Genomic DNA, 25,060 nt, shown 5'->3' with positions numbered 1-25,060 from the left:
AATATGAAGCCGCACACCCTATAAAAGAATCTTGCAGAATTTAGCGGCAGGGGTAGGAAAAGAGTAATCTGGAGAGGAAGAGTGCTTTCTCAGCACTCTTAAAATCCTACCTGTGGCTGTCTGTATTCCCTTCATAATGTTTCCTTTTTTGACAAGTAAATGATATGCATGATTTCTTCCCCTGTGGATTTGTGAAATGCAACTTCAGCTGTCTTTTTTAAATAGGTATTTATGAAACTGTCTTTTTTTTTTTAAGATTTTATTTATTTATTTGACACAGAGAGATCACAAGTAGGCAGAGAGGCAGGCAGAGAGAGGGGGAAGCAGGCTCCCTGCCAAGCAGAGAGAGCCCAATGCGAGGCTCCATCTCAGGACCCTGACATCATAACCTGAGCCGAAGGCAGAGGCTTAACCCACTGAGTCACCCAGGTGCCCCTATGAAACTGTCTTATAAAATCTTTGAGAGGAAGTATTTTTCGTCTTACTCAACTTCGTATTCATCGTACACCCAACTTACTGTCTGGCAAATTTTATATCCTCAATTAGTCGTAGTTAGGACTGTTTATTATAGAATTGCACTACTGTCTACTCTGTAACATACGAGGTAATATTTTTCCCAATGTCAAACTAGGAAGAAAGCAGAACTTCTTGCTTTTATGCTGAGTATCAGATAGTATTATGCAACGCCTGCATACACTTGTCATAAAACCACAGTAATCGTAATTTTAAAAGAACACTAATTTACTGAATATAAAATATATGCCAGACTCCCTGTCCTAGGTATTTTCCCCACGTAGTCTCATTTCTTCCTTGCAAAACCTCTTCAGTGAAAGTACTGTTATGCCCTCCGTGCCACCCCTGCACATAAACACCACAGGGACAATTTAACCGACAGGGAAACTAAGCCTAGAGATTAATATCCTGCCTACGAAGACAGTTATTAAGTCATAGTAAACAAAGCTCTAACTCCAAGAGAGTCCATCTGCCTGCAAAGGTCAGTCGTGCTTTCCTCATTGTTAATTTCTTAATGTTGTATCTAAAATTATCATTTTTGGGGTGCCCAGGTGGCTCAGTGGGTTGAACCTCTGTCTTTGGCTTAAGTCATGATCTCAGGGTCCTGGAATCGAGCCCCGCTGGGCTCTCTGCTTGGAGGGGAGCCTGCTTCCCCCCTCTCTCTCTGCCTGCCTCTGCCTACTTGTGATCTCTCTGTGTCGAATAAATAAATAAAGTCTTTAAAAAAATAATCATTTTCATTTTCATTCAGATACCTTACCAGCCATCTGAAGAACAAAGCTGTGACTTTAAGAACACCAGGAAGTTTCCTTTGTTTTTGTTTTTCATGAAAAACACTTTATCACAGAGTGGTTGTTACATACCCAGAAAATACCTGGCCAGACTGTGCTAACTCAATGCATTCTGCTTCTCCTCTGCACTTAGGATCTATCTCCACTTTCTCGCCTCTTTAAATGGAGAGATAAACGATAAGAGAGTCAAGAGTTGGATACATCAACAGTCCTTACAGCCTGGTGGTGGTGTTCTGTCAACTTCTTTGGATCTGCTCAGGTCATTTTTTTTGTTTCCCTGTAGAAATCGCAGTGCTCAGTAAAGACTGCTATGAAAAGCACTATTTCCCATTCGCACACAGCTTTCACATTCCCTGCTCCATCTAAAGAGACAGTTTTCAACAGCCGTCTTTTACGCTGAAAGTCTGCTTGGTACTGTCCTTCTCTCAAAGAGTTTTCAACCTCCTCCAAAAGTCCTAGGTGTTCAGAAGCCACAGTCCTTCAGAAGCCATGTCTACCCCCATGACAGTAAAAGGAAGAAAATGATTTTGCAACAGACAGACTGGGAAATCAAATTCCAGGATTCACCTTTGCTCTTAAAACAGAGAATGAAACCAATGACTCCCAAAAGTGCTTTGGTAGCTACTTTTGGATTCCGAACTTCGATATCACTCTCCCATATTAATTCAGTCTTAAGTCTCAGGAAATAAAATAATTATGTAGTTAAGCAGAGATCCTTACACAAACACGTACTGTGTTTACAATGTACCAATCCATTAAAATCAACGACAGACACTGATTATGAGAACTAAACCCAAGCCAAGTGGACTAGCACTCACCATTTGCCCAATCCCCATCCAATGACAGTAAACATCCTATTGGAATCTGCTCCGAAAACAAAGGCTTTACCAACCTAATGTCGAGGTAAACAGGTAGTAAATACCTGTTTGACGCTAGTAGCCAGTGGTATTATTTTCATTCTTTAGGGTCTAAACACAACTAAACGCTGGCATTTTTTCTTTTAAACTAGCACCACTGTAAGATAAAAGCCTTATTATTTGGTATTTTTAAGACGTTCACAAGATGCTGGTTCACACTGACTTAAATTTTCTAGCCATAAACCAACTGAGTTAAAGGAAGTAAGTGAAGACATTCTGTTATTCAGAAAAACAAAACCATAAACAAAAACAAATGTCCTACACTTTCCATGAAATGCCAACCCCCCCACCCAAATTAAGAGCTACACAGAATAAAGCCCCATCACGTTAAGGGGCGAAAGTCCTGAAGTCAAGGTCGTAAGATTCTTCTACTCTGTAAATCATACGAAGAAGGAAGGAAAACCTATTTTCAACACCAAGAATATCTATTCATCAGGAACTAGAGTTAGGTCTCTCTTGAAAGGAGGATTTTAAGCTGTAATAGCTCATGACATACCTTAAGTTCTCTGAAGAAGATACTACTCCTGGCCCACTCAACGATGGAGAAAAGGGTCTGATCAGCCATTTTGCACATAAGCCCAAACGTGCTCAGCTTTTCATGCTTGCTTCGGTTAGCTTGTTCTTGCTGCAAATAGGCCATGATTTTGGCCTGGACTTGGGGCTCATCGGGCTCGCACTTCAGAAGTTCCACTATCAGATGTGGGATGCTTGCCGGGGAGCTCGTCTGGTAACTATCCATGTAGGAATAGCCCATGATCGACTCTGGTGAGCTGGTGTAGGGGTCTGGGTACTCGGACTTGATGGCCCGGCTGGGAAAGTGACTGTATGTTTGGTAACCTTGCAGGCTGCCGTGAGGTGGCATTGTCATGCTAATGGGGGATGTTACAAAGGGACTTCGGTCATAGTCTGTAGGAGGCAAGGCAGCGTGGTTCAGAGGTAGGCCTTTAGAGGCAGAATGGATGTTCTGAATTGCAGAAGAGATGGTGAGCTCAGAGGGCATTGCTTGGATCACCTGAGACATGGCTTCTAGCTTAAGTCCATTGGCTCGGATGAGGGCTTTTTTCTGTTGCTTTAGGGCCCTGTCTCTCTTGTACATTGGCCCAAATTTATTCCTTCCCCCGCGCATTCGGTCAGCCCTTACCGCTGTGGGGAAATTTAAAAAAAAAAAAAAAAAAAATGGAGTAAGGGTATAAATAAGATGCAAATTATTAGCATTCTCTGTATCTAGTGTTAGGTGTGTGGCTGTTTTCGTTACAACAGCCCACAAAGATTCCCACCCCCTCCACCACCAAAAAAAGCCATTTTTAAATTCTTTCCTCTTTAAATGTTTGTCATCAAAAAAATATTTTGGATGCATAGGGACACAGTAATCCTTTGATAGACGGTGAGGGTTTTGTCATTTTTGCTACCTACAGGGCATACTATAGATTGCTAAGAAAGGGTATCACTTTCTATTACACCAGTTATGTCGGAATTCTCTTTGCAGAAACCCAGACTGCTAAGAGGAAAAAATTAAAAAATCAACCCATTTCTCGATTAAATTGTTTTGAGTATCTTCCCTTACAGTGTCTTCCTCCCTCAAAGTCGTTTTGACTAATTTGCTGCAAAGGACAGGGTACATACTCTTCCTGAAAATTATTTTCACCTGGACTTGATGAACACACATCAGATAACCACTCATTATTGTTTTTAATTTAAGCAGAACTGGACATAATTAAGCAAATTCATTTCAGAAGCTGTCAAGACAGTCTACCATCACAGTGCTGTGTGGAGTCTGGGACCATGTGGAATAAGTGAGTTAGCAGTTGTCTCCAAGCCCATAGTGGCCATGGCCATTAGACAGAAACCAGCGACCCCTGATAGCTTCTGACATGTTGAAATTGCTGGAGGTTAAGTTTTTGAACTTTTTATCTTAGGATTAGTATAGGATTAAACATTCATTGTGAATGCTAGGTATCTAGAATATTGCACAAATTTTCTATCTGGATGATAATTTATTGAATATTTTTTACTTTCTCATGTCACTGCTAAAGAAGTATGGTTATGCCCCACAAGTGACTTACAGTTAGTAATATTTTTTAAGGTAAAGAAATGCAACCTTCTCCTTTCATTAAAAAAAGAAGAAATAAAATGACATCATATGAAACCACAACATTTAACTTGTGTGTGTTATGTTTTTTTTTTAAGCAGGCTCCATGACCAACGTGAGGCTTGAACTCCCAACCCCCGACATCAAGAGTCATGTGCTCTACTAACTGAGCCAGCCAAGCATCCCACATTTACTCTCTGACATTTTATCTTTTGAGTCTCATACTACAGTATGCATCTCCCACAATATTTTGCTGTTTGAAAAATAATAAAGTGATTGATAATAAAGAAATTAGTAAGCATTTCTTTCTCAATCTCTTCTTAACAGCAATACAGAGGGACGCTTGGGTGGCTCAGTCAGTTAAGCATCTGCCTTCACCTACGTCATAACCCAGGGTCCTGGGATTGAGCTCCAGGTGGGCTTTCTGCTCAGCAAGGAATCTGCTTTTCCCTCCCCCAGCCCATGCTTGCTCTCTCTGTAATAAATAAAATCTTAAAAAATAAATAAAATAAAAACAATACAGAGTTAACAGTTCTAATGATAACCAAAGTGGCTACTTCTATTGGAAAAGATCTATTAGCAACTCAGCAGATTTATTTGAAATCTTTGGAGCATTTTTATCAAGTATGAGGGCCCCATAACAAGAAAGTTTTACACACAACTAGCCTGTGCCTCGTTGATCAATTAAAATGCACTCCTGTATCTGTCATGTAACAGTGACACATAACCCTTATTACTACTTTAATTTCACTAGCGTTAATCTGTGGAGGTTAAGAAACAGAAACTCCATGAACTACAGACTATCTCCAGCGGCTACATATTAACTTTCTTCCCTGCCAATCTGGACATTGTTTTAAGTAGCAGCTCCACTCTCACAACATAAACTCTAACCTGGTTTCTGGGGAACCACTATCTTATTCCTGTCAAGCCAATGCTACTGATTTAATAGTTCATTATTTTTCACATTTCCTACTTTTCAACTTCATTTCATAGCCTTTGTCATTATCTTAAAAAAAAAAAAAAAAAAAGAAATGTGCTTTCCCACACTATCAAAATGATGCTCTCTACACGAGTAACTCCATTGCACAATTAAAACTTTAACTCTTGCTCAGGAGTCACAAAATTAATCATAACAATTGTGACAAGTAAATAACTTAAACGATTAAAATCAGACTTTTACTAGAGCATCCTGATTTGAAAACTAAAAAGTATTTTTTTTTAATTTTTGCGAATTTTTAAACCTTGCTCCCAGTTGAATCATTGTAGTCTTGTGTTCATATAACCTGGCCTTTTTAACATCATATCCATCTGCTCCCCAAACTTTAAAAAAAGGTAGGAGGAGGGAAACTCTGATTATTTAATTTTTTTTCCTCGTGTTTAAATGATACTCAGGCTTCTCTGCTGACAAAACATAAAAAAGATCTTACATTACTGTCCACGGTGTTACGTCTAGGAAAATAATGTTACCATATTTTAAGTACAGTGTTATTTTAAATCCTATGTCCTTGGAGAGTTTTAACAGGAGTAGTCTTTAGAAGAAACTTACCTTCTAGCTTCATTCCAACACTCAGACATTTTTGAAATCGACAGTAAGGACAACGCTTTCTTTGTGTTTTATCAATTTGGCAGTTCTGGTTTTCTATACATGTGTACCTTTTATTATTTTGGACTGTTCGCTTAAAAAATCCCTACAAGACAGAGAAAATAGTGAGGCATATTAAAAAATCTAACACCCGTCTCTTCCATTGTTTCATTTTAAGGAAATCACCAATAAATCTTTTCGTTGAACCAATGAGCCCTTCCGTGGTTCTATGGTTTGTTTCACATTTTAACAAGATCAACCCTCCAAAACAGCACCCGGCCAAAGTGGAGATTTTTCTAGCATTTGAGTTATATTCCTAGAATTATATCATATCTCAGGGAGATTTGGATACACATCATTTCATCTCAACAGTCAGAGAAAAACACATTCTATATTGACCAGTATTAAAAAATAATAATAATAAAATAAAGAAAGAAAAAGCAGCTCTGTTTTCTTATTAACCCCATATTCCAGATAAGGTACTCATGGAGATCTGCACGGTTTGTAAGCAGTCTGATAAAATTTTAGTGGCAAACTATGGTAAAGTAACAGTGGAAAAACTGAAGAGCAAAACACCCCACATTTTCTACAAACGTCAGCACTAGACAGTTAAGAGCAAAAGGATTTATAGAGTAAAATGGGGAAGTGTTCATAATTCCATTGGAATACATTCAAGTTGGGGAACTCAGTTTAAAAAAAGGTGAAACTAATGGAAAAGAAAAGCATGTGTAGCAGAGAGCTGAACTTCAGCACAGTGTGCTTTTCTTATACTGCACCCAAAAGAATTCATCAAAAACAAATTTTGTAGCTTCATAATACAGTACCAGCTTTACCAAGATGGTATATTCTTTATGTTTATTCTACTAGCCATAAAGTGAGACAATCTTACTTTGTTATAGAGAATGAAAGGGCTTTCCTGGCAGTGGTTTAAGTATTTGTAACTAAGCTTTCTACTCTAAAAAATGTTGAAAAATAATAAGTATCAAGTTGACGGGGAATATATTTAAAAAGTCTGAGATAAATTCTTGATGTATGGTTGAGATTATTAGGAACAATAGAGTACATTTTACATATTAAAATTTCTTCCATTTAAATAGGTTATATAATTTATTTACAAAAGCCACACTTACTATAAACTGAGATGTGGTTTCTGATTCTTTATGATATAAATTTCAAAAAATCTTAAAAATTGTTTTTGGAATAAATCAGGATAAAATCACGCAGTTGAGAATTTAGACTTTTATCTGTGGATAAAAAATGCTTAGACTTGCAGCACAGAATACTCTGAAGTTAAAATGTATTTGGGAAATACTCTATCATGTTCTCTCTCAAGAACAACAATGCTTTAAATATATATAAGTCAAGCAAAATCAATATTTAGGACTGTTAGAAATAGAAGTCTTTCTACAGATACATCACTTTACTACAATAAAATATTTTAAAGCCATGAGACTGGCAAAGTTTTCTAAACAGCATAAATTTTTTTGCCTTTGGAATTAAATCAAACACATATTTCAAAGAATCATCTCCCTAAGACTAATTCTTTCTCTCATTTTTAATTGAGTCCAAAAAAGACAGCCTTAATTTAGCTTTAAAAAGGACTCCAATGGTTTATTTTGGTTCTGAAACTTCTATTTGTCAGGTAGCAATGCGTAAGCAAACCTTGCAGCTTTCACAGGTGAGGAGTCCGTAATGGTATCCAGACACTTTATCCCCACACACTGGACAGAGCTCTTCAAGATCTTCATCATAGGAGTAATTCACCATTTTAAACTGAGACACTGAAACAAAAGAAATGTATATACATAGCTAATTAAGTCACTCAGTAGGTTTTTAAACCTGCAGTGAAAAGCATTTTGGTAACTGGTGGGCAAATATCGCAGGTAAAATATAAAATAAAAGTATTTTTTTTCCAGATGTACTGAAAAACTATTTTTAAACAATGAAAGTAAAAGATCTTCTGGATTCCACAAACGTGCACTTCCTATTTTTTAACTTAAAAAGACTTTAACTTAAAAAGAATTCCAACTTCTTTTGTTAAGAATTTTAAACAGACCACTGTTGAACACATAGCTCATAACTGCAAGGCAGCACGTCAGAACAGAAACACGAATTGCAGAAAGTAACAATTTAGAACTTTTTAAACTTCCTGAAGTTAAGATCCAAAAATGTCACCTTTGCCCAGGAGAGAGGAACACGTACACACATTCTCCCACTCCTGAACCAAGTTTGCTGTAAGTACACGTCGCTCAGCAGAAGAGCAACAGCGATTTGCAAACACTTGACGGAGAACGTGAAGCCCCAGAAACCTGCTTCTCAGAACAGCCCCACTTGAACCACAGCCTGCTGCTCCCTACGTGCAAATCTGTTAGATTAATAGAAACATTCAGCTCCGTATCGACAGGGCTCCTGTTCTGGATACTTTCATCTCTTCGCCCTTGGAAATCTCCTGTAAAAACAGAGAAGCAGAAGAGGGAGGACGCCGGGCAGAGAGAGAAAAAGGAAAAGATACCCACGAGGGCTTGGTTTCGTCGCAAAGTATTAAAGTCCTGTGATAAACTTCACATGTTTCCGATAATCAGTGCAAAATATAAACACCTCGGGATCGCCCTGTTAAAGTTAAACAGAAATCAGGCCGTGGGTCCGCGCGGCTCACTGCGGGGATCGAGTAACCGCCTTCCGCCGGACGCAGCCCCGAGAAGGCGCCTTTGCAGCCAAAAGATGGATAAATCATGCGCAGGAAGTACAGCGGCCAGGAGACCCCAGATAATACCTGATCTAGTCCCTTCCTGATACTCGCGCGGGGCCAGGTCTCGGAGGGCGGACGCAGCAGTACCTGCGGTAAGGGGCAGGTCCGCGCAGCCCGGCACCCTAACCCTCGCGGGCACTTTCCCGTGAAACCCCGGGGTGCACTCGCCTCTCGCCCCTTGCTCGGCTACAGGCGCACTAAAGCAGAGTCGAGTTTAAGTTAATCAGTGGCATTTGCAGGGGGCGGGGCGGGGGGGGATGGGGAACCGATGGCCGGACAGAAGTTTCCTCTGATTTGTTTACCAAAAAGGAAAGAGAGAAAGAGCCCCCACCGCATCCCCAAAGTTCCCGGCCACTCCATCACCATACTGCGGCCTCTTCGACAATGACTCGTTCTTTTTCTTTATTCTTTTTAAAAAATAATGTTCTTTTTCTCTTTATGGATTCTGCAGGCCCCCGGAAAGGGCCGTGGGGAGGTGAGGTCACTTTCACCACTTGGAGGCTGAGGGCCGAGCACCGACCGTCTGAGTTTGAGACCTCTCCTCCCGAGCCACAGAGCCGAGCTCTGGGGCTTAAACCCGAGTGAGTTAGCCAGAGTTTGGGGATGGGGGTGGGTGGGGTCCCGGTGAATGATGTTCCCGTAGAGGCTAGCGCCTGGGCTCCGTAAAATAGAAGGAAAGAGATGCTGAGCGCAGTCCTCCCACCGGTACCAGCCCTAAGAGGTCCGCGCTCAGGTTTTGGGAAGCTGAGGGTGTGGGGGAACTGAAGGTTCGAGAAGTTCGTTTATAGCCCATCTCTCCCCCAAACTTGTAACTATTGTTTTGTGGCGTGTTTTGGGAAAAACTGTACTTGACTGTTTTTACTCTCCCAACAAAGTCAAGTCTAAACTTCGCACCTAAGAGGCACTGCGAGGCAAACGTCTGCAGGAGGATTCGGTGCCCACCTCGGGATTCCAACCCCTAAAAGACCGGAGCTGGGCGTGGAGACCCTCTTGGACAAAGACAGGGTCCGTGTGGGCAGACAGTCGCCTCTGTGCAAGACAGGGGCACCTTTCAGAGTTTCCCAGGTGCTGTACTCAAGTAGGCGTTTGAAGAACGGAGTCCGTTAGGGCAGAGAAGACCCAGTCTTAAGAAAGTAAAGAGGACGGCGGGGCCTTGTAAAGCTAGGGCCGCAGAGGCACGCGGAAAAATTCCCCCTAAGTTGCAAACGCTATGCTGTCCCGAAACCCAGTGGCGGGTCCTCTTTCTGATCGGACTAGGGCGACTAGGGCGCGTCCCCCGCTGAGACCAGAGCAAGCGTGGTAATGGGGTCCAGTTCCCAAGGGCTCCTCTCGAGGTGTAGGCCGCATGGCCTAGGGGGAAGTAGTGCCCTGGCCCTTCCCACGCTGTCTTCGAACCCGGAGCTGATCGAGCAGCCGGCGGCTTCTCCTGAGCCCTGGGCACAACGGAGGGCTAACTTTCTGCTTTGGGGCAGCAGATCGTGTCAAGAACGCCCCTCCCGAACTTTACAGGGAAAATATTACAGTGGCATTTCCTTCCCATGTCCCCCGCCCCCTGAACCCTTATTCTTGCCTCCCCTACTTCTTGATCCAGCGTTTCTCTGAGTATCTTTTCCCGAGTCTCAGAAACGCGCGCGCCGGAACGAGCAGCAGAAACTTTCCTTTCCCAAAGGGTAGACCCTCTCCGCAGCTGGAGGCGGAGGGTTCCGAGATCCGGCTCCCGGGGCGGGTGTCCCCCACGTTCTGCCTTCGCGGGAATCCCAGGCGCCGGCGAGAATGCCTCTTTGGGCCAACCGGGTTCCTCCAGCAGCCAACCCTCAAGTTAGTCTCAGGGGCCACAGCCCCCAGGGTACTTCCACAGCCCTTCCTGGAGGCTTGGAGGGACCCCAGGATCATGGAGGGTAAGCGACCCCACAGGTACAACGCACGTTTTGCCGCCACCCCCCTGCCCCCAGCCCACCCGGGCGACGTCAGGGCCCCCGGGGCCGAGTGCTGCAGGCGCGCCGCCTGTCCCGCACCGCGGCGTGCACCAACCCCAAACTCTGCTTAGACTCTGCTCTCAACACCTCCCCGGCCCTTTCAAGTTCGCTCAAGGGGATGGCAGGAAGCGTCCCGGGATCACAGGCCCGCCTGCCCGCACATCCTGCGCTCTGGCAGGGGCGAGGATGGAAGAGCACCGGTGACTTTTCCTAGCATTGTTCCCTCCCCGGCCCAGAGCAACTGCGATAAACTTCTGAAGGGCTCAAACAGCCAGATGTAGAGTCGCTGTTTTGGAACGCGGCAAAAAAAAAAAAAAAAAAAAAAAAAAAAAAGCCAGCAGAGTTTGCTTTTTTTGTTGTGGTCAGCAATCAAGGGCTGGGAAAGCAAACAGGACTTCCATACTCCCAGCTCTCGGACCCAAGCGGAGTCGCTAAGCTAAACCGCGGCTGCCCCCTCCCTCAGCTAACTCTGCAATATCCGCGCGGAAGATGGGATTGGGCTAACTTTGGATGTCTTCAGTTCTGCCCGCAGTTCTGAAGCTGTCCCAATTAGAGCCGGCTCCAAGGGTCCGCATGGGCTTTGGGGGATGCCCACATGCATTCTAACGCCGCTAAGACAAGCTTTTCCGGGGTCATCTTCTCTTTCTGTAGTTGGCTTTGCTAGGCAGGGTGTTTTCCCTCCACACAAGAGCACTGATTAAAGTTCCCACCGATTCAATGACCGAGAACCTGCTCCGGTTTCCAGTGAGGCACTCCATTTCTGAGAAGGATCATACTATTCTTAAGTATCTTTAGCCTGAAGCTGTGCCCCCTCCTCGGGTTGCCATAGAGCTCGAAGCCTCTCTTTTCTTAATTAGAAGCGGCCAATTAGGCATTGCTTGGAAAACCTCCGCCCCGCATTGTTCAAGAACCATAAACTTTTATGCCCGTCCCTGGGGTGGGGGCCTGTCGCCCGCGCGCTGCCCCACAGCCCAGCGGCCGCGAGGGGGTGGGCAACTGAAGCCCGCAGGGCGAGCCCGGGGGTGGCGTGGCGGCGGGAGCCGGAGCGCCGCGCAGCGTCTCCTTACCTTGCATGTTTTCCGGCATCTGCCCCTGTTCCCCATGCGATCGAGCCAGTCCCAGGGCTTCCGTCTCCACTTTGGGCAGCATGACAGGGCGGCCGCGGACGGGGATAGGGGGTCCGTGTCCGTCCGGAAGCCCAGCACCTGGACACCCGCAGCACAGATTCAACTCCGGCGGGGAAAAGGGAGGGGCGACTGGGGTGCTTGCTCACCCACGCGCTCGCAGGAGCGCGCCTCCTCCTCCTCCCGGGGCCGCGGGTCAGGACCCCTGAGCCCCGTCCAGTCTCGCAACTCCAGAGCCTTCCCCAAGCCGCTGGGAGGAGATAGCGGGCTAGAGATGCGGTGAAGACTGCGCCCCGGCGCCTTGGTTCGGCTCGGCGAGGGCGGAGGCGGCGGCGGTGGCGAGGGCGCAGCTGCCCGGGGCGCGGATCCGTGTGCGGCCGAGCTCCGGGAGGGCAGCGGAGGCGGCCGCGGAGCTGCTGCTGCTGCCGCCGCGGCGGTGCCGCTGCAGCCGCTGCTCCCGGACGGCTCGGGCGACTTCTACCCCTCCCTCCACCCGCCCTCTGGCTCAGAATCGCCAGGGGTCGGTCTCTCTCTCTCTCTCTCTCTCTCGCCTCACTTCTCCTCTCCGCCCCTTCCCCAGTCTCTGCTTCCCTCGCGCTCACTATCTCAAGTGCGGAGTTGTGAAGTTCCAACCTCCCTCTCCTGCCTCGTTTACCCCTCCCGCGTGTCCGAGAGCGGTCCTTCCAGCCCCGAGAGTGACTGTACTGGCAAGGAAAGGGGGAAGACGGGGAGGAGAGGAGAGGTAAGTAAGACGGGGGTAAGGGGGAGGCTGGGATGAGAGGTGATGACAGTGAATGGGAACGCGGGTTCCGGAATCTGTCGGACACCAACCGCCAGCCAATGAGGATGAGGCGCATGCTCCAGTCCCCAGGCCAGCCCCAACCTCCCCACCCCGCCTTAACCCCCTCCCACCCCACCCTGACCTGGGGCGGGGGATGTGAATGCTGCCGGGTCCTCCAGCTAGTGAGAGGCGACCTCTGTCTGAGTGCGGTGGCGGGGGACGCGAGGCTAGGTCGGCGATTTATTTCTGCGAGCTGGGGGGAAGCCAGAAGGGACGCGGGAGTGTGTGGGTGTGCATGGGTGTGCATGCGTGTCTCCACGAGCGTGTTGGGTCAGGGGCTGGGTGGAGGGGTTAGACACCCACTTAAACAAAACGAAGGAGAAAAGAAATGGTGAATTCAGTTGACCGCTCTTCTCTAAAGAGCTGGCCTGCTCTCAAGGGGCTCCTGGCTTCCTTTACTCCCTCGGCATTCAGCCCGAAAAGGTCCCATGGTGGGCCCGGGGAGTGTGGGACTGGCCGAGCGTCCCAGCCCACCCAAGGGACAGCCATAACGCCGCTTCAAGTGCACTCACTTGGGGGAAATCTGAGAAACAGCGATCACTGTTTTCCCCTCTCTACCAGTTCCTTCACTCGGTTATAAACACACCACCCCCTCCAGCCCAAGATTATATTGGTGGCAGCCTTACTAAATTTTAGTGAACTGCGTCTGCAAGTAGAATGCAAAGAGGGTACTAGGCTTTCCTCTTTCATTCTGGTGTCTCTGGTGGGACAATCCGCATGAGGCCCAGAGGCCCAGCACTTCAGTATAAAGTTTTAAAGAACCATCTGTTATGTAAGCTCTTCGGCCACCAGCCCAGCCACATCTTCAAAGTTTTCAGATCTCATCCCAACAAGATGAAAAACATTTTTTCCAGCCTCATGACTGCATATGAAATGCCTCATATTCAGTGTCTGCTGTGAGACTGGGTAATTATCAGAGTCCACCCACAAGGGGGTGAATTTGAATCTCAAAAGATCTGAATTTATTCTATTTGAATGGCATGGAGATCACACATTTAAACCACCCAGTCCAGTATTTGATGAATTGACAAACACTCCAATCATCGCCATGATTAATCTACACTTTTACATGAAACGGGTTGTTCATCGCCTACCCATGTCTGGCAATTCAGAGGCTGCTGGCTCTCTAAACTGTTCTTTTTTGTCATTTTGTTCAATATACATTCAGAATCTAAGTTATTTAAATCTCAGTTTTGTAGCATCATCAAATTTCATAGAAATGTTTAAACTTGAGGGGAGAGGGACTGTCCATTAGTTTGGAAAGTGCAGGGGGCTGTGGTTACCCAAATTAGTGACCCTAAAGATGCTCAGATTTTGGGATATCTGGGTGGCTCAGATGGTTAGGTTAATCGGTTAATCATATCCCTTCAGCTCAGGATCATGATCCCAGCATCCTGGGATCGAGTCACGTATTGGGCACCTTGCTTGTGCTGGGAGACTGCTTCTCCCTCTGTGCATGCTCTCCTTCTCTCTCTGACAAATAAATAAATAAAACCTTTTTTAAAAAAAAGATGCTCAGATTTCTGATAGTATCATGCAACACTGTCAATCCATTTTCAATACTACTAGTTGTTTTAAATACCATCGTGAATAAGTGCACATATATATATGTATATATATATATATAGTTCAGAAAAGGAAAGGAATTAAATCTCAAATCAGTCTTGCAGTGCTATATGGATTCAGATGGAACTTTGAAAATCAGTTTATTACAAAGTATTAATTTAGGAGTGTCCTTCCACTACAATCAAAGGGCTTGTAGGGACACTTCTGTGGCACCTTTACAAACACCAGGCTGGCTGCTATGGAGAACTCCAGACTCTTGGTCCTCAGAGGGACCTTCCAGCTCTCAGATCCAGAGGGAAGGTCCTCTGGTTGGTAGAGCTTTAGGAAGAGGTTAGGAGAATTGAAAGAAGTAGAGAGAGGGTCTGACAGATCATATACTTCGTAGCACAGAGAAATCCTTGCTCCTTGCCTGGACTTGAGGTAGAGCCTGATGTGGCCAAGGCAAACTTTGTGATCACATTCATAACCCAGCTTCAACCCCAAAAGGGCTTGTTTACACCACACTAGCATCTTTTCAGTCCAAGCCAGTCTGCCTTCACCTCACACAACCTAAACCAGTAGTGATGGTGACAGAGGGCCAGCTGACATTCATTTATCTCCTCCCCAAACCAGAGGAGGTGGTGAGGGGAAAACAGGAGCTGGAGATCAGGTTTCAAAAAAACACCCTTTAAAAAAAAAAAAGAAGAAGAAGAAGAACCATGGTTGTATCACAGAAAGGCCCCAGGCGTTTTGCCCTGCTTTCAGGCTCTAGTCCAGGCTGGCTTCAGGGAATGGAAGGGGCACTGCAAACACAGGAGGTCTCAAGCAGAGAGAAAACTGGTGCTCCAGGGAGAGAGGAGTGCCTCAGGGTCAATCCTATCCCAGATCCCCTCCGGGACTCCGAGACACCTACCAGCCATGGACAAGGTGGGAAATCTTCCACTGGAATTGGTTCTTTTCAGAGACTGGATGACAGACTCATCTTTCCCCCTTTTCTCCTCAAGGAGTTTAGGGGGAGCAGCAAGGGTTCCCAACCCTGGGGAAGTCGCAGAGGGAGGGGCGGCGGCACTAAGGCTTTCTACGCGCTACACTCATTTGCACCCCATAAGTGCATCCATTCCCCACCCTATGTGTTCCCTCCTTCCGAATGTTCTGGTTCCTTGATCTTCAATTCTGCCGGGCCAGGGTCCTCATTGGATCCAACAACCTGCTAGCGCTGTGACCTGGGATCGGCCTGGGCGTTGCCCAGAACGCCGGATCCGAAAGAGAGCTGGGGGAGGAGGAGCCTGAGCCACCCACCGTGACTCGGGGCGGTTACCTGAGAATGGTCCCAGGTTGCAGAGGCAGCAGTGAGGAAGGAAAGACAAGTGTGGACGCGGAAAGGGGGAGGCAATTGAGATAGGAGTAGGGAAACTGGACCTGTGTGGTCTAAACGTTGATGCCCGTGGTCGTCTGACAGATGCCGAATCGTCTTGGAACGATAAAGCCCCCGCAGGCGGGCAGACGCATCCCATCCTCCGCCAGGGACATCTTAACCTATTGCCACTCCGCCTCTTAGGGGATGCACACTTAGGAATCCACCCCGTCTGCGGGAAACTTAACTAGCGGCAAAGACCACAGACCACAAGTCGGGAGGCAGAGGGAGGCAGTTCAGGCATTAGCTACCGTGCTCGTTCTCAATTTCTTCCCTGCATTCCTCTGCCAACTTCTGGCAAACTTCTCTCCCCTCTCCCCTCACTTCCCCCACGCCTCCACCTTCTTTCCGACGAGACTGGTCTCCAGGGCTCGTCCTTCCCGGTTCTGACTTTGTCTTAAAGCATTGATTGACGGTTGCAATTATAAAGGATGATGGCTCGGGGAGGCTCCCGCAGCCTTGATGAGCCCGAGGAGCGCAGTCCTGGCATATTTTATCCAGGCTCAGCGTTACGGGGCCGTGCGCCCCACTCACCCGGCGGGCTGCAGCTGAGGAGGTCTGGCACTCCCCACCCGCGAGGACGTAACTGCCTCCCTCTCCTCCCCCGCCTCCACTTCTCCGCTGCTCCGCGCCGCATTTCAGAGAGCGCGCCGGGAACAGCTTGCCCTTGACCTGACCTGAGAATTGTTGGCCAGCCCCGCGCGCTTAACGCATGCAGGCTGCAAAGGGAGTGAAAATGTCAAGATTTTTAGAACTGGTTCAAGTTTTTTGGGAAACACAGGTCGGAAAACACAGGAAAACACAGGTCCCCAAGTAGAAGACCCACCCCTCCCGCGCTCCTGGGTGGGAGAAGCCTTACACGACCCACCCAACCTCTCAAGAAACTTGCAAATCTACATTCTTGGAAACAATTTCTAACGCCTCCTCTATTTCTACTCTTTGGTGTTTTTTAAGAAAACAGAATCTACTTTTCTCGTAGCACGTGTCCAGTTCCCAGCCTCAGAAGAAACCTAGATTTTCTTTTCCCAGCAAGTCTCCACCAAGCGGCCGCGATAGCCGGAGGGGAGAGGGAAGCAAGTTTATCAGCCTAGGCTCTGCCTAATTTTTCAGCCCCTCCCACTCAAAAAGCCCATCAGAAGCCCCGTTTGCCTTTCTCTGAAAATTAAGTTTAGCAAGAATTCCAGAGTTCCGCACCTCCAGGCTCCCCCAGCCGGCTTCCAAACCACTTTGTTTTAAGATGAGAAGGGTTAAATTTCAGTACTGACTTACGAACTACCAAGGAGCACCGTACTGGCCGAAGCTTTGAAAAAAATAAACTTGAATAGGTGAGAAGTCGTGCCTCGTTTAAAAAAAAAAAAAAATCACCGTTACTTGTGTAAATAACTACTTCAGACATCATCGACCACAGCCTGTAGAGCAGGAGGGAAAACTGCTATCAATTTAGACAGTCTACTCCGGAAAGTCTCGTGTCTCGGGGTAGCCACAAGTGGGGGTTGATGCACAATCACTACAAGAGTATCTTCAGAGATCACGGCCCCGTTTTTACTAAGGAGGAAAATACAGGATGAAGTAATTATCCAGGTAATCCAGGCTCCTCCAGCCCCTCCCCCAACAACCTCCCACCCTTGCCCTAAGGAAAGGTGAGGTTTTCCGAGAGTTTGGCCTGGATTATCGGAATCTGCATCTCTGTAAAAAGGCTTCTCAGTAGAGCTTTCTGGATTCATTTTCTTTGGAGACGGCTGCCCCAACCCGGGGGTCCAGGCGCGTCCCGCCTCGGTAGAGCCGGTGCCCTCCTCGAAGTGGGCGGAGAGATCCGGTCTTGAGAAAGGAGCGGGCAGGGGAAATAATCTTGGGTAGGTGGTCCGATCTAATCTATCTCTTCCTCTGTAATTGAAATGGAGATGTGAGTCAGCTCCAACTCCAAACTGGGAGACGGAGACTCCACTCTCGGAACCACCCCTGCCCATCCTCGGGACAAACCGGAACAGTGAGTGACGTTCTCGAGGACGATCGTGGCGCCAGCAGGCCACCAAGAGCTTAGTGGAACCAGCAGAGCGCTTGAGTGGCAATTCCACTCCCTGTATCCCCTCCCGCCTCCTCAACCCAGACTAGAGCTAAATCCTCAGCACTAGATTACTCTGGGCTGCCCTTCACGAGAATCCGGCCAGACTGGAAGTGTCCTGAGGGAAGAAGGGGTTCCGTGCCGTCTCTCTTCGAATCCCTCTGTTCTTGGAGCGCGGGGGTGGGTGGTCAGGAGGCTCTTGTCTTAGGAAAGCCCCCGCACTAGGGGTTTCTGTTCTTAAGATCAAAGAGTGCCGGGCCGCGCAGAGCTGTGTTTGTCAGCCGATTTGGGCCCCTTTGGGACAGAAAAGAAAGTAGGGGCGCCAGCGGGCCTTGGCGATAATACCGTCACCTTCCGGCTTGCGGTGCGAAAGTATGGAAAGTGTTAGGGTCTGGGAGGTTACGCAGTTCGCTAGTTTGGCAGGGTGTCGGCTCCTCCTCCGACCTAAAGACAACTTTTAAGATTAAGAGGTGGTGGCCAGCCAGCGCAATGGGCGTGGAGCAAATTCTTTGCTTTTCCCCCAAGGTTTCCTTTCTGGAAACTGGGTAGATGCTTCGGTGACCTGGTGGAGGGTTCCGACCGATTTTCTTTTCAATCCAATATAGACCGTTGGTGGAACAGGTGGAGCTTGATGGGGCTGAGGCTGGCTGGGGACGTCCAGATCACGAGGAAGGAATCAGCATTTACTGTCAAAAATGTCAGCGCTGGTCGTGGGACCAGCATCTCACTAGAAACACACCAGGGTTTGTCAATAGGACTTTTTTAAAAAGGGTGCCTGTGCTTAAACTATCTCGTTCTCTGTCTCTTCCCTTTATAAGACAACAGATGTTTGTTCCTCAAGGTAAAAAGGGTCCTTTTCTCTCTAAATCCGTCACTCAGGGGCTCCTGGGTGGCTCAGTCGGTTAAGCCTCTGCTTTGGCTGGGATCAAGCCCCATGTGAGGCTCCTTGCTCAGGGGGGAGCCTGCTTCTCCCTCTCCTGTGCCAGCTGCTCCCCTTGCTTGTGCTCTCTCTCTTTCTGTCAAACAAATAAAATCTTTAAAAAAATAAATTCAGCCACTCATTTTGGGTGATTTCTCTGCCCTCCTCATACCCACCAACCCCACATAACAAACACATGATCTGAATTTTCTCTCAATTCTTGTCAGTAGTCCTGCCAGTTGCCAGCATACACCCCATAACTGCAAACGAAAACTCCCTCCAAACTCCAGAGATCCTTTCAAGGAAACCAGAGCCGAAGACCCAAAGTGCTTTTTCCTACCTGCTTCGCTCTGCCTCCAAGGCTCCTGGGTGCTGTCCCCACCCGGCCCCCTACACCTCTCCTCATCCCACCCTTCTGAATTCTACGGGGATCTAAATCTGATTCCACTGTGGAATGAAAAGGAATTAAAGAGCCATTTACAAATGTCTTCTTAATCCCAAAATGCCTTTGGGAAGAATGTCAGTAGATCAACATTGTTTTTAATCATAATTCCTTTATATCAACAAAGGCAACAAATAATCACTACTTTAAGGAAAGATCACGGATTTCAGAATCACAGAACAGGGTTTCTGTTTACAGTTCACTCTCTTGACAAGGGGAGTGATCTTGGGAGAATCACTTGACCTTTCTGATTCAATTTTGTCATCAGTAAAATAGGGTGAACAAAGTCAACTTTATAGTTACATGAGATAGTACTAGTAAAGCAATACATCACACCGTTAATATCAGTTCTCCTTTGTATCTCTTTTCCCATAACTGCACCCACACTCAACTTTCTGTAAAGAAAATAACTAGGAAGGGAATCACTAACCATTCTAGAACCACTAAAAATAAGATCCTTTCAGTGGGAGGGAGGGACTTGCTAACTTGACTATCTCACAGTGCTTGACGTAGTCCTCAGGGAGTTAATTATACCCCCAGGTAAAAACTGCTCACCAAAATGCTTATGTTCATCTGTACTCAGATTATTTGGAGTTTAAAAGTTAAGTGTGTCTTTTGTTACTTATTACACAAAACACCTATCAGAGCTTCCCAAAAGACTAAAACAGAGGCAGCCTTTATTAATTTGTCCGGTCAAGTTCAGTCCACATGGTTCTTCCAGGCTTAAACTCTCAAGTTCATACTGGTCATATTTCAAGTCTTCCCCAGGGTTTTCCCAGACCTCAAGGCCCCCATACTCCAAAAGTTCCTTGAGGCCAACAGTATTTCTCAGGGAAATTTTTGTTCCAATAAGGTGAAGAGTGAGGAAGTGCAACTCCAAAAAATAGCTTTATCCTGAGGTAGGTTCTAGTCTTGGGGAACAAGATGTCTGACTCCTGCATTTCATAAAATATCTCTAGTTGTGCTTGGGGGAAGCTGGGCTTCCAGGTGGGAGTCTGTCCCAGAGCCCTTCTCTAGCTCATCCCAAGTTCAAGGCTGAATCTAAGATAACTCTATACATTGTGACTGGGTGGAGGCATTAAGTAAAGGGGCGGGAAAAAAAAACAACCAAAAAACACTACGAAGCCTCTGTTCTCCCTTCCTCCATAAATCTCTCCTGGTTTATTAAAAGAGGCATTAAAGAAATCCTCTAGCTCCAGTCAGAACTTGTAGATCAAGACCAGTAAAGAAAGTCTGAGAAGCACTCTTCTGGAGTTGGGCTGAGGCAGGGAAGGAGAAGAGGCACCAGAGCTTAGCTTCCTGGAGGGATCTGGCCGCCTAAGCCCAGCAGCCAAAAATCAGAATATGGATTTGCGTGACTGGCATTCGAAACTGCACTGCCAATAAAGCTGGCCAGAATTTAGGGTGACAGAAGGGGCTATCTCATTTTCCACTGCATTATGTCTACTTTCAGAGATCCTTATGGGCACAGAGCTTACTGGAGGTTATTGCTGGAATAAAATCAGACTCCAAGAGTGCTAAGGAGACTAGATAACAAACTATATATAGTGTCTCAAGAATGTTTGCATTGTATATTATGTACCCTAACTATGCAGACATAACTTCCTGTGGGTAATAGACATAACTTCCTATGGGTAATAGACAATAATATATCGAATGTGGATAATGTATTCCATAAATGCACTTAAAGAATTACATAAATTTCACAGAACTCAAAGCAGTGATGTCGAGCACATTGCAAAAGAGTTAATGAATATTTGTTATAGGACATGCTTCCCTCCATACAGATTTGGCTATTTTGTAGATACAGACAAATAATTCTTTCTTTTTCTATTTCTCTTTCTCTCTTACTTACTACTGTATATCATCAGTAGAATTGCCTCATTTGGGAGAAACAAAACAAAACAAAACAAAAACCTAAGCCTGAAACCAAGAATTAGGATAGTGTCCCAGAGCTAGTTAACTTTAAGGGAGCAATCTGGTTATAATCCCAAGTCTGCTGCTCTTACACCACACTGTGTGATTATCTTGTAGGTAGGCAGAAGGAACAATGTCATCTTATTTCCACTTTTCTATGTGAGTACAGACACTTATACACAATTTTCATGTAACCCCCATTGTGCATAGAAGAAAAATGTCATGCCCACCTAGGACCCATAGGAACAGCTTTCAAAATAAACAGAGGCACACTTCTTAGTACAACACAACTGAATTAATGTGAAGTTGGAAACCCTGACCCATCTCTACAAGTCTTGGCCTCAGTTTTGTGAACCACTCCCCATTCCTATCCTAACTTGCAATTTGCTCCCTCAAAGCCACACCAGGACCTAACACTCTCCACTCCACCTATGGGTTCTCTCAGTGGGCGTGCTCTGGGCAGTCAGAATCCAATCCAAGAGGAAACTCACCTTCAGGGTTAGGGTCAGAAGGCTCACATGTCCCCCTTTCCTCTGCCAGCCCTTTGGGTGACTTGTCTAGCCAAGAACCCCCCAGGAATGACTCTCCACGCTCCTCAGAGGCTACCCCATGAAGAGATGGAACTCTCAGTGCCAGTAGTGGCCTCTGGGTGCCTAAGATGTTGCAAACACGGACATCTCCCAGCCACCTGGAGAGTGCAGAGCAAGGGCTAGGAAAGGGCGGCCTCGAACGAGATCCGGAAAGGTTTCTTTTACCGGAAAATTGACTGGAATTTTGCCATCCCGGAATCTGACGCCGGAAGTGCCTGGAGAGGTTTAGGGTGTTGGGGTAGATTAGCTGAGCGCCTCCTTCCGTACTTTTTTTTTTTTTTTTTTTTTTTGAGGCTCAGTCTTTAGCAGTCCTTCCCAGGCTAGACAGACGTTCCGCCGGTTCAGGCTCTCTAGAACCTGACTGATCCCAGACCTGAGGGTGGTTAGATCTCCATTTATGCTCAGGATGGAACCAACCCCCTTCGCCCCACCATGGGTAAAACATAGCAGAGAGAAATGCAAAGGTGTCTCCTTCTACCACCTTACCCTCTTTAATTCACCCCCAAGGGTCTCAGGGACGCCGTGGAGGCGGTGGGGGGTGGGGGAGGCGTGTGTGCTCTTGGGATCCCACGCCTTCTTAATTCGCAGCCTCCCAGTCCCCGCTGCGCGCTGCGCGCGACCCGAGGTGAGGCGGGAGCGCGGGCTTATGCCACGCGCGCGCGCCGCCCCTGTCCCCGGCTGAGCGCGCTCTCGCCGGGAGCCTAGGGGACGCCGAGCCCAGGGGACGCCCAGCCGGTCGCTGCCTGGAAAGACTCCTGAGCGCGCTGCCGCGGTTTTGCAGGCAAAAAAAATTAGAAATCGTTTGTGCTTCTCTTTCACCTTCTTTCCTGTGCTCATATTTTTATCTGCAGAGCAATTGATTCTCTGTTGCACTCTGATTGCCTTCCTCGTTTTCTTTTCCTAAGTACAGATTTTGGGGGTGGGGGGGTGAGGTCATCATTTCCTCAATTGATATACCAGAGGGTGTAGTTGGCCCAATAAAACAGCAATCACTGCCCTCAGTGGAGTCAGCTGGTTATCTAGGGAAAAAGAGGAAAAGCCCAAGCCTTGATTTTCCTTCTTGTTCCAGCGAAGCTAGAACGCAGAGCTCATGACACACCTCTGCGAATTCTCAAGGAAATTCCAGTTCGAAAGCCTAAGAAAGTGCTTACAAGGAAAGGCACAGGTCCTTCAAGTACTACGGGAATGGAAAAAAATGACTGCCAACAGACTAATAATTACAGACCACTGGAAATCACTTCCCTTTAGTCCTTTACTTTTAGGAATAACTGCATGTATTCTTGCTGTAACACTAACATTTTTTGTTCTTTTTAGAAGTGAAAATTAGCTTTATTTACTCCTGTTTATAAAAATAAGCCATGCTCAGTATTTTGGAAAACAGACAGTAACCCTTAAATTGTAATCCTTAACTAACCATGGTGTGTGTGTGTGTGTGTATACATACATACATACATATATTTATTAAATATATTAGTATATATATTATATGTGTAATATATATATTAAACCCAAAATATATGGGTTTTTTGCATGGCTTTTATTCATCAGAGAAATAAAAGAGACTCTACAGTATCTGCAATGAATGAGAGACACCATCCTGTGGTGTGGCTTACAAATATTTTAAAGCTCTTTGTTAAAGTTTGATCAATGATGACTCCATATGGTTAACTTGTTTCAAGCTGGTCCAACTTTAGCTTATTATATCTGATTAGAAATTATCAGAAAATATTAGTGATGAAATATATACATTATACATTTTTTATTCTGTTTTAGACTAAGGCATGGGCATCCAAAAACAGTGGATAATTGAATAATACTGAAATATCCATTTGCTTTTTTTTAACTTCAAGAAAGATAAATGTGTGATAGATACATGGGCTTCTGTGCTTTTAATAGGCAATAGGAGAAGCAATGACTTACTATGCAAAAGACATCAATAAGATTAAATTACGTGACTTAATCTACTAGCAGAATAATAAATGGATGATAAATAGAGCAACTCCTACTTACCAATAGGCGTAAATCCGTGCTTTAGAGAATCTTGTAAATTTCCAGTATCCGAATTAGAAGACATTCTTAGTAAAATTATAGGTGGTCCTTTGGTTTAAAGCAGAAATCATTGAGCACAAGAAAAAGTACAGCTTGTCAAATTTTGTGACCCTTGGGAGGACACATGAGACTACAGTAATCCTCAGTGAAAGTTAAAAAAATAGCAAAAAAAAAAAAAAATCCAAGAATGCAGAAAGTTACAAGTTAAGTCTTTCCCTGAACTCTGTACTTTTTCCAGCATTAGTGCCTGCTGTAAACCATGTATCCAGTTACATGATGGTTTCTAATCAGAAGAATGGAAACTTTTGATAGGTTTAGACAGATCACATGGCTCTATGCAAGTTGATAAGAGGACCCTGTTATAAAGTGACAGAAAAAGAGATAAGAACTCCTGGCAGATAATGGCAAAGAAATGATTAACTCAGAAGTGGAGAGGTGCGATGCAGCACAGAGAGTGGAAAGTTGTAAAACTGAGGGGTCAGAAGATCATACTTAGTGGATAAAACTCCAAACCAACTTAAATCTACTAACTAAACTTAGGCTTGTGACATATCCCCTTGATGTCATCTCCTCTTTGCATAGAGGAGAACAGACGAAACTCTTCTGACCTCTGTAAACATATTTTACATGATAACATTAGCACACACTAATTCTTTAAATGATGACGGGAGATTTGATTGACACTTTAAAATACTATGGTAGCATTTCCAAGCTTATGGTCATTTATTTATTCATGTGTTGTCAACCAACTTTTTAATCATGCCTATTCATTAGCTGCAAAGTTAATCTTAAATTGTTTGTTCATTAGTTGGTTAAAAGGGCACCCTACCTCTTTACCCCCAATAAAATAAAACTTATGCTTTGAGGTCAGTGCTGGCAAAATGATGAATAATACGTTTTCCATAACTTTAAGTTATTATTCTTCGCCTGAATCCATGGGAAAAATCTGGATCACTCTTCACCATGAAAGAACCATTACTAAAATGACCCAACAGTAGTTTTAGGTTCTTTTTAAGTATCTCTGTTGTTCTTTAAAGTAATAAACTATGGATTCTTACAATAATGCATATCTTTTCCCATGTTGTGAGTTAGTTGTTTGTTTTGATTTCTGTAATGGAGCAAACTCCCCCCCCCCCCCCGAGATTCTATTTAGAAAACTCGAAATGTTTATGTACAGCATTTACCCATCAAAATTATATTTTCTTGGATTAGATTTCACTATATAATAGAAAAGTCAAAATAACAGTGGTTTAAATAAAACCTTTATTTTTCTCTTAGAAGTTCAGATGTAGACAATCCAGGGATGGTACAATAGGTCTACAAAGTTAAGCAGAAGCTGGTTCCTTCCATTTTCCCATTCTTTATCTCTTGCCTGTGTATTTCAGAACGGCTGCTAGAATTCCAGCCATCCTTCGATACCAGGAAGCAGTATGGACGAAGGGCAGAGAACACATACTTCTTTTTAAGGATATTTCCTAAAAGTACCACATAAACATGTTGCTTATATCTCACTATGCAGAAATTAGATACATACTTACCC

The 25,060-nt window shown here is 45.5% G+C and overlaps 1 protein-coding gene across 5 annotated transcripts in view; it reads right to left on the bottom strand.

Moving 5' to 3' along the window:
- NR5A2 (nuclear receptor subfamily 5 group A member 2) overlaps window positions 1–23,763 on the bottom strand; it is a 139,165-nt gene extending 115,402 nt beyond the window's left edge. Inside the window, exons 1-5 of one of the 5 annotated variants that reach the window (XM_047705486.1) lie at window positions 23,482–23,763; window positions 11,685–11,822; window positions 7,555–7,673; window positions 5,857–5,998; window positions 2,718–3,364 (exon numbers count right to left, since the gene is read on the bottom strand). In XM_047705486.1, the coding sequence (XP_047561442.1) occupies window positions 2,718–3,364; window positions 5,857–5,998; window positions 7,555–7,673; window positions 11,685–11,822; window positions 23,482–23,545 (1,110 nt within the window). In that variant the 5' untranslated portion in view covers window positions 23,546–23,763. Of the gene's footprint in view, window positions 1–2,717; window positions 3,365–5,856; window positions 5,999–7,554; window positions 7,674–8,408; window positions 8,601–8,692; window positions 9,098–11,684; window positions 11,823–23,481 lie in introns of those variants that run through there. The other 4 variants (XM_047705487.1, XM_047705488.1, XM_047705489.1 and 1 more) reach the window with 4 other exon arrangements.
- Window positions 23,764–25,060: the final 1,297 nt, after the last annotated feature.

Source organism: Lutra lutra, chromosome 15, assembly GCF_902655055.1.
Source record: "Lutra lutra chromosome 15, mLutLut1.2, whole genome shotgun sequence".
Lineage (NCBI taxonomy): Eukaryota > Metazoa > Chordata > Mammalia > Carnivora > Mustelidae > Lutra > Lutra lutra.
This window is presented reverse-complemented; position numbering and strand designations above follow the sequence as displayed.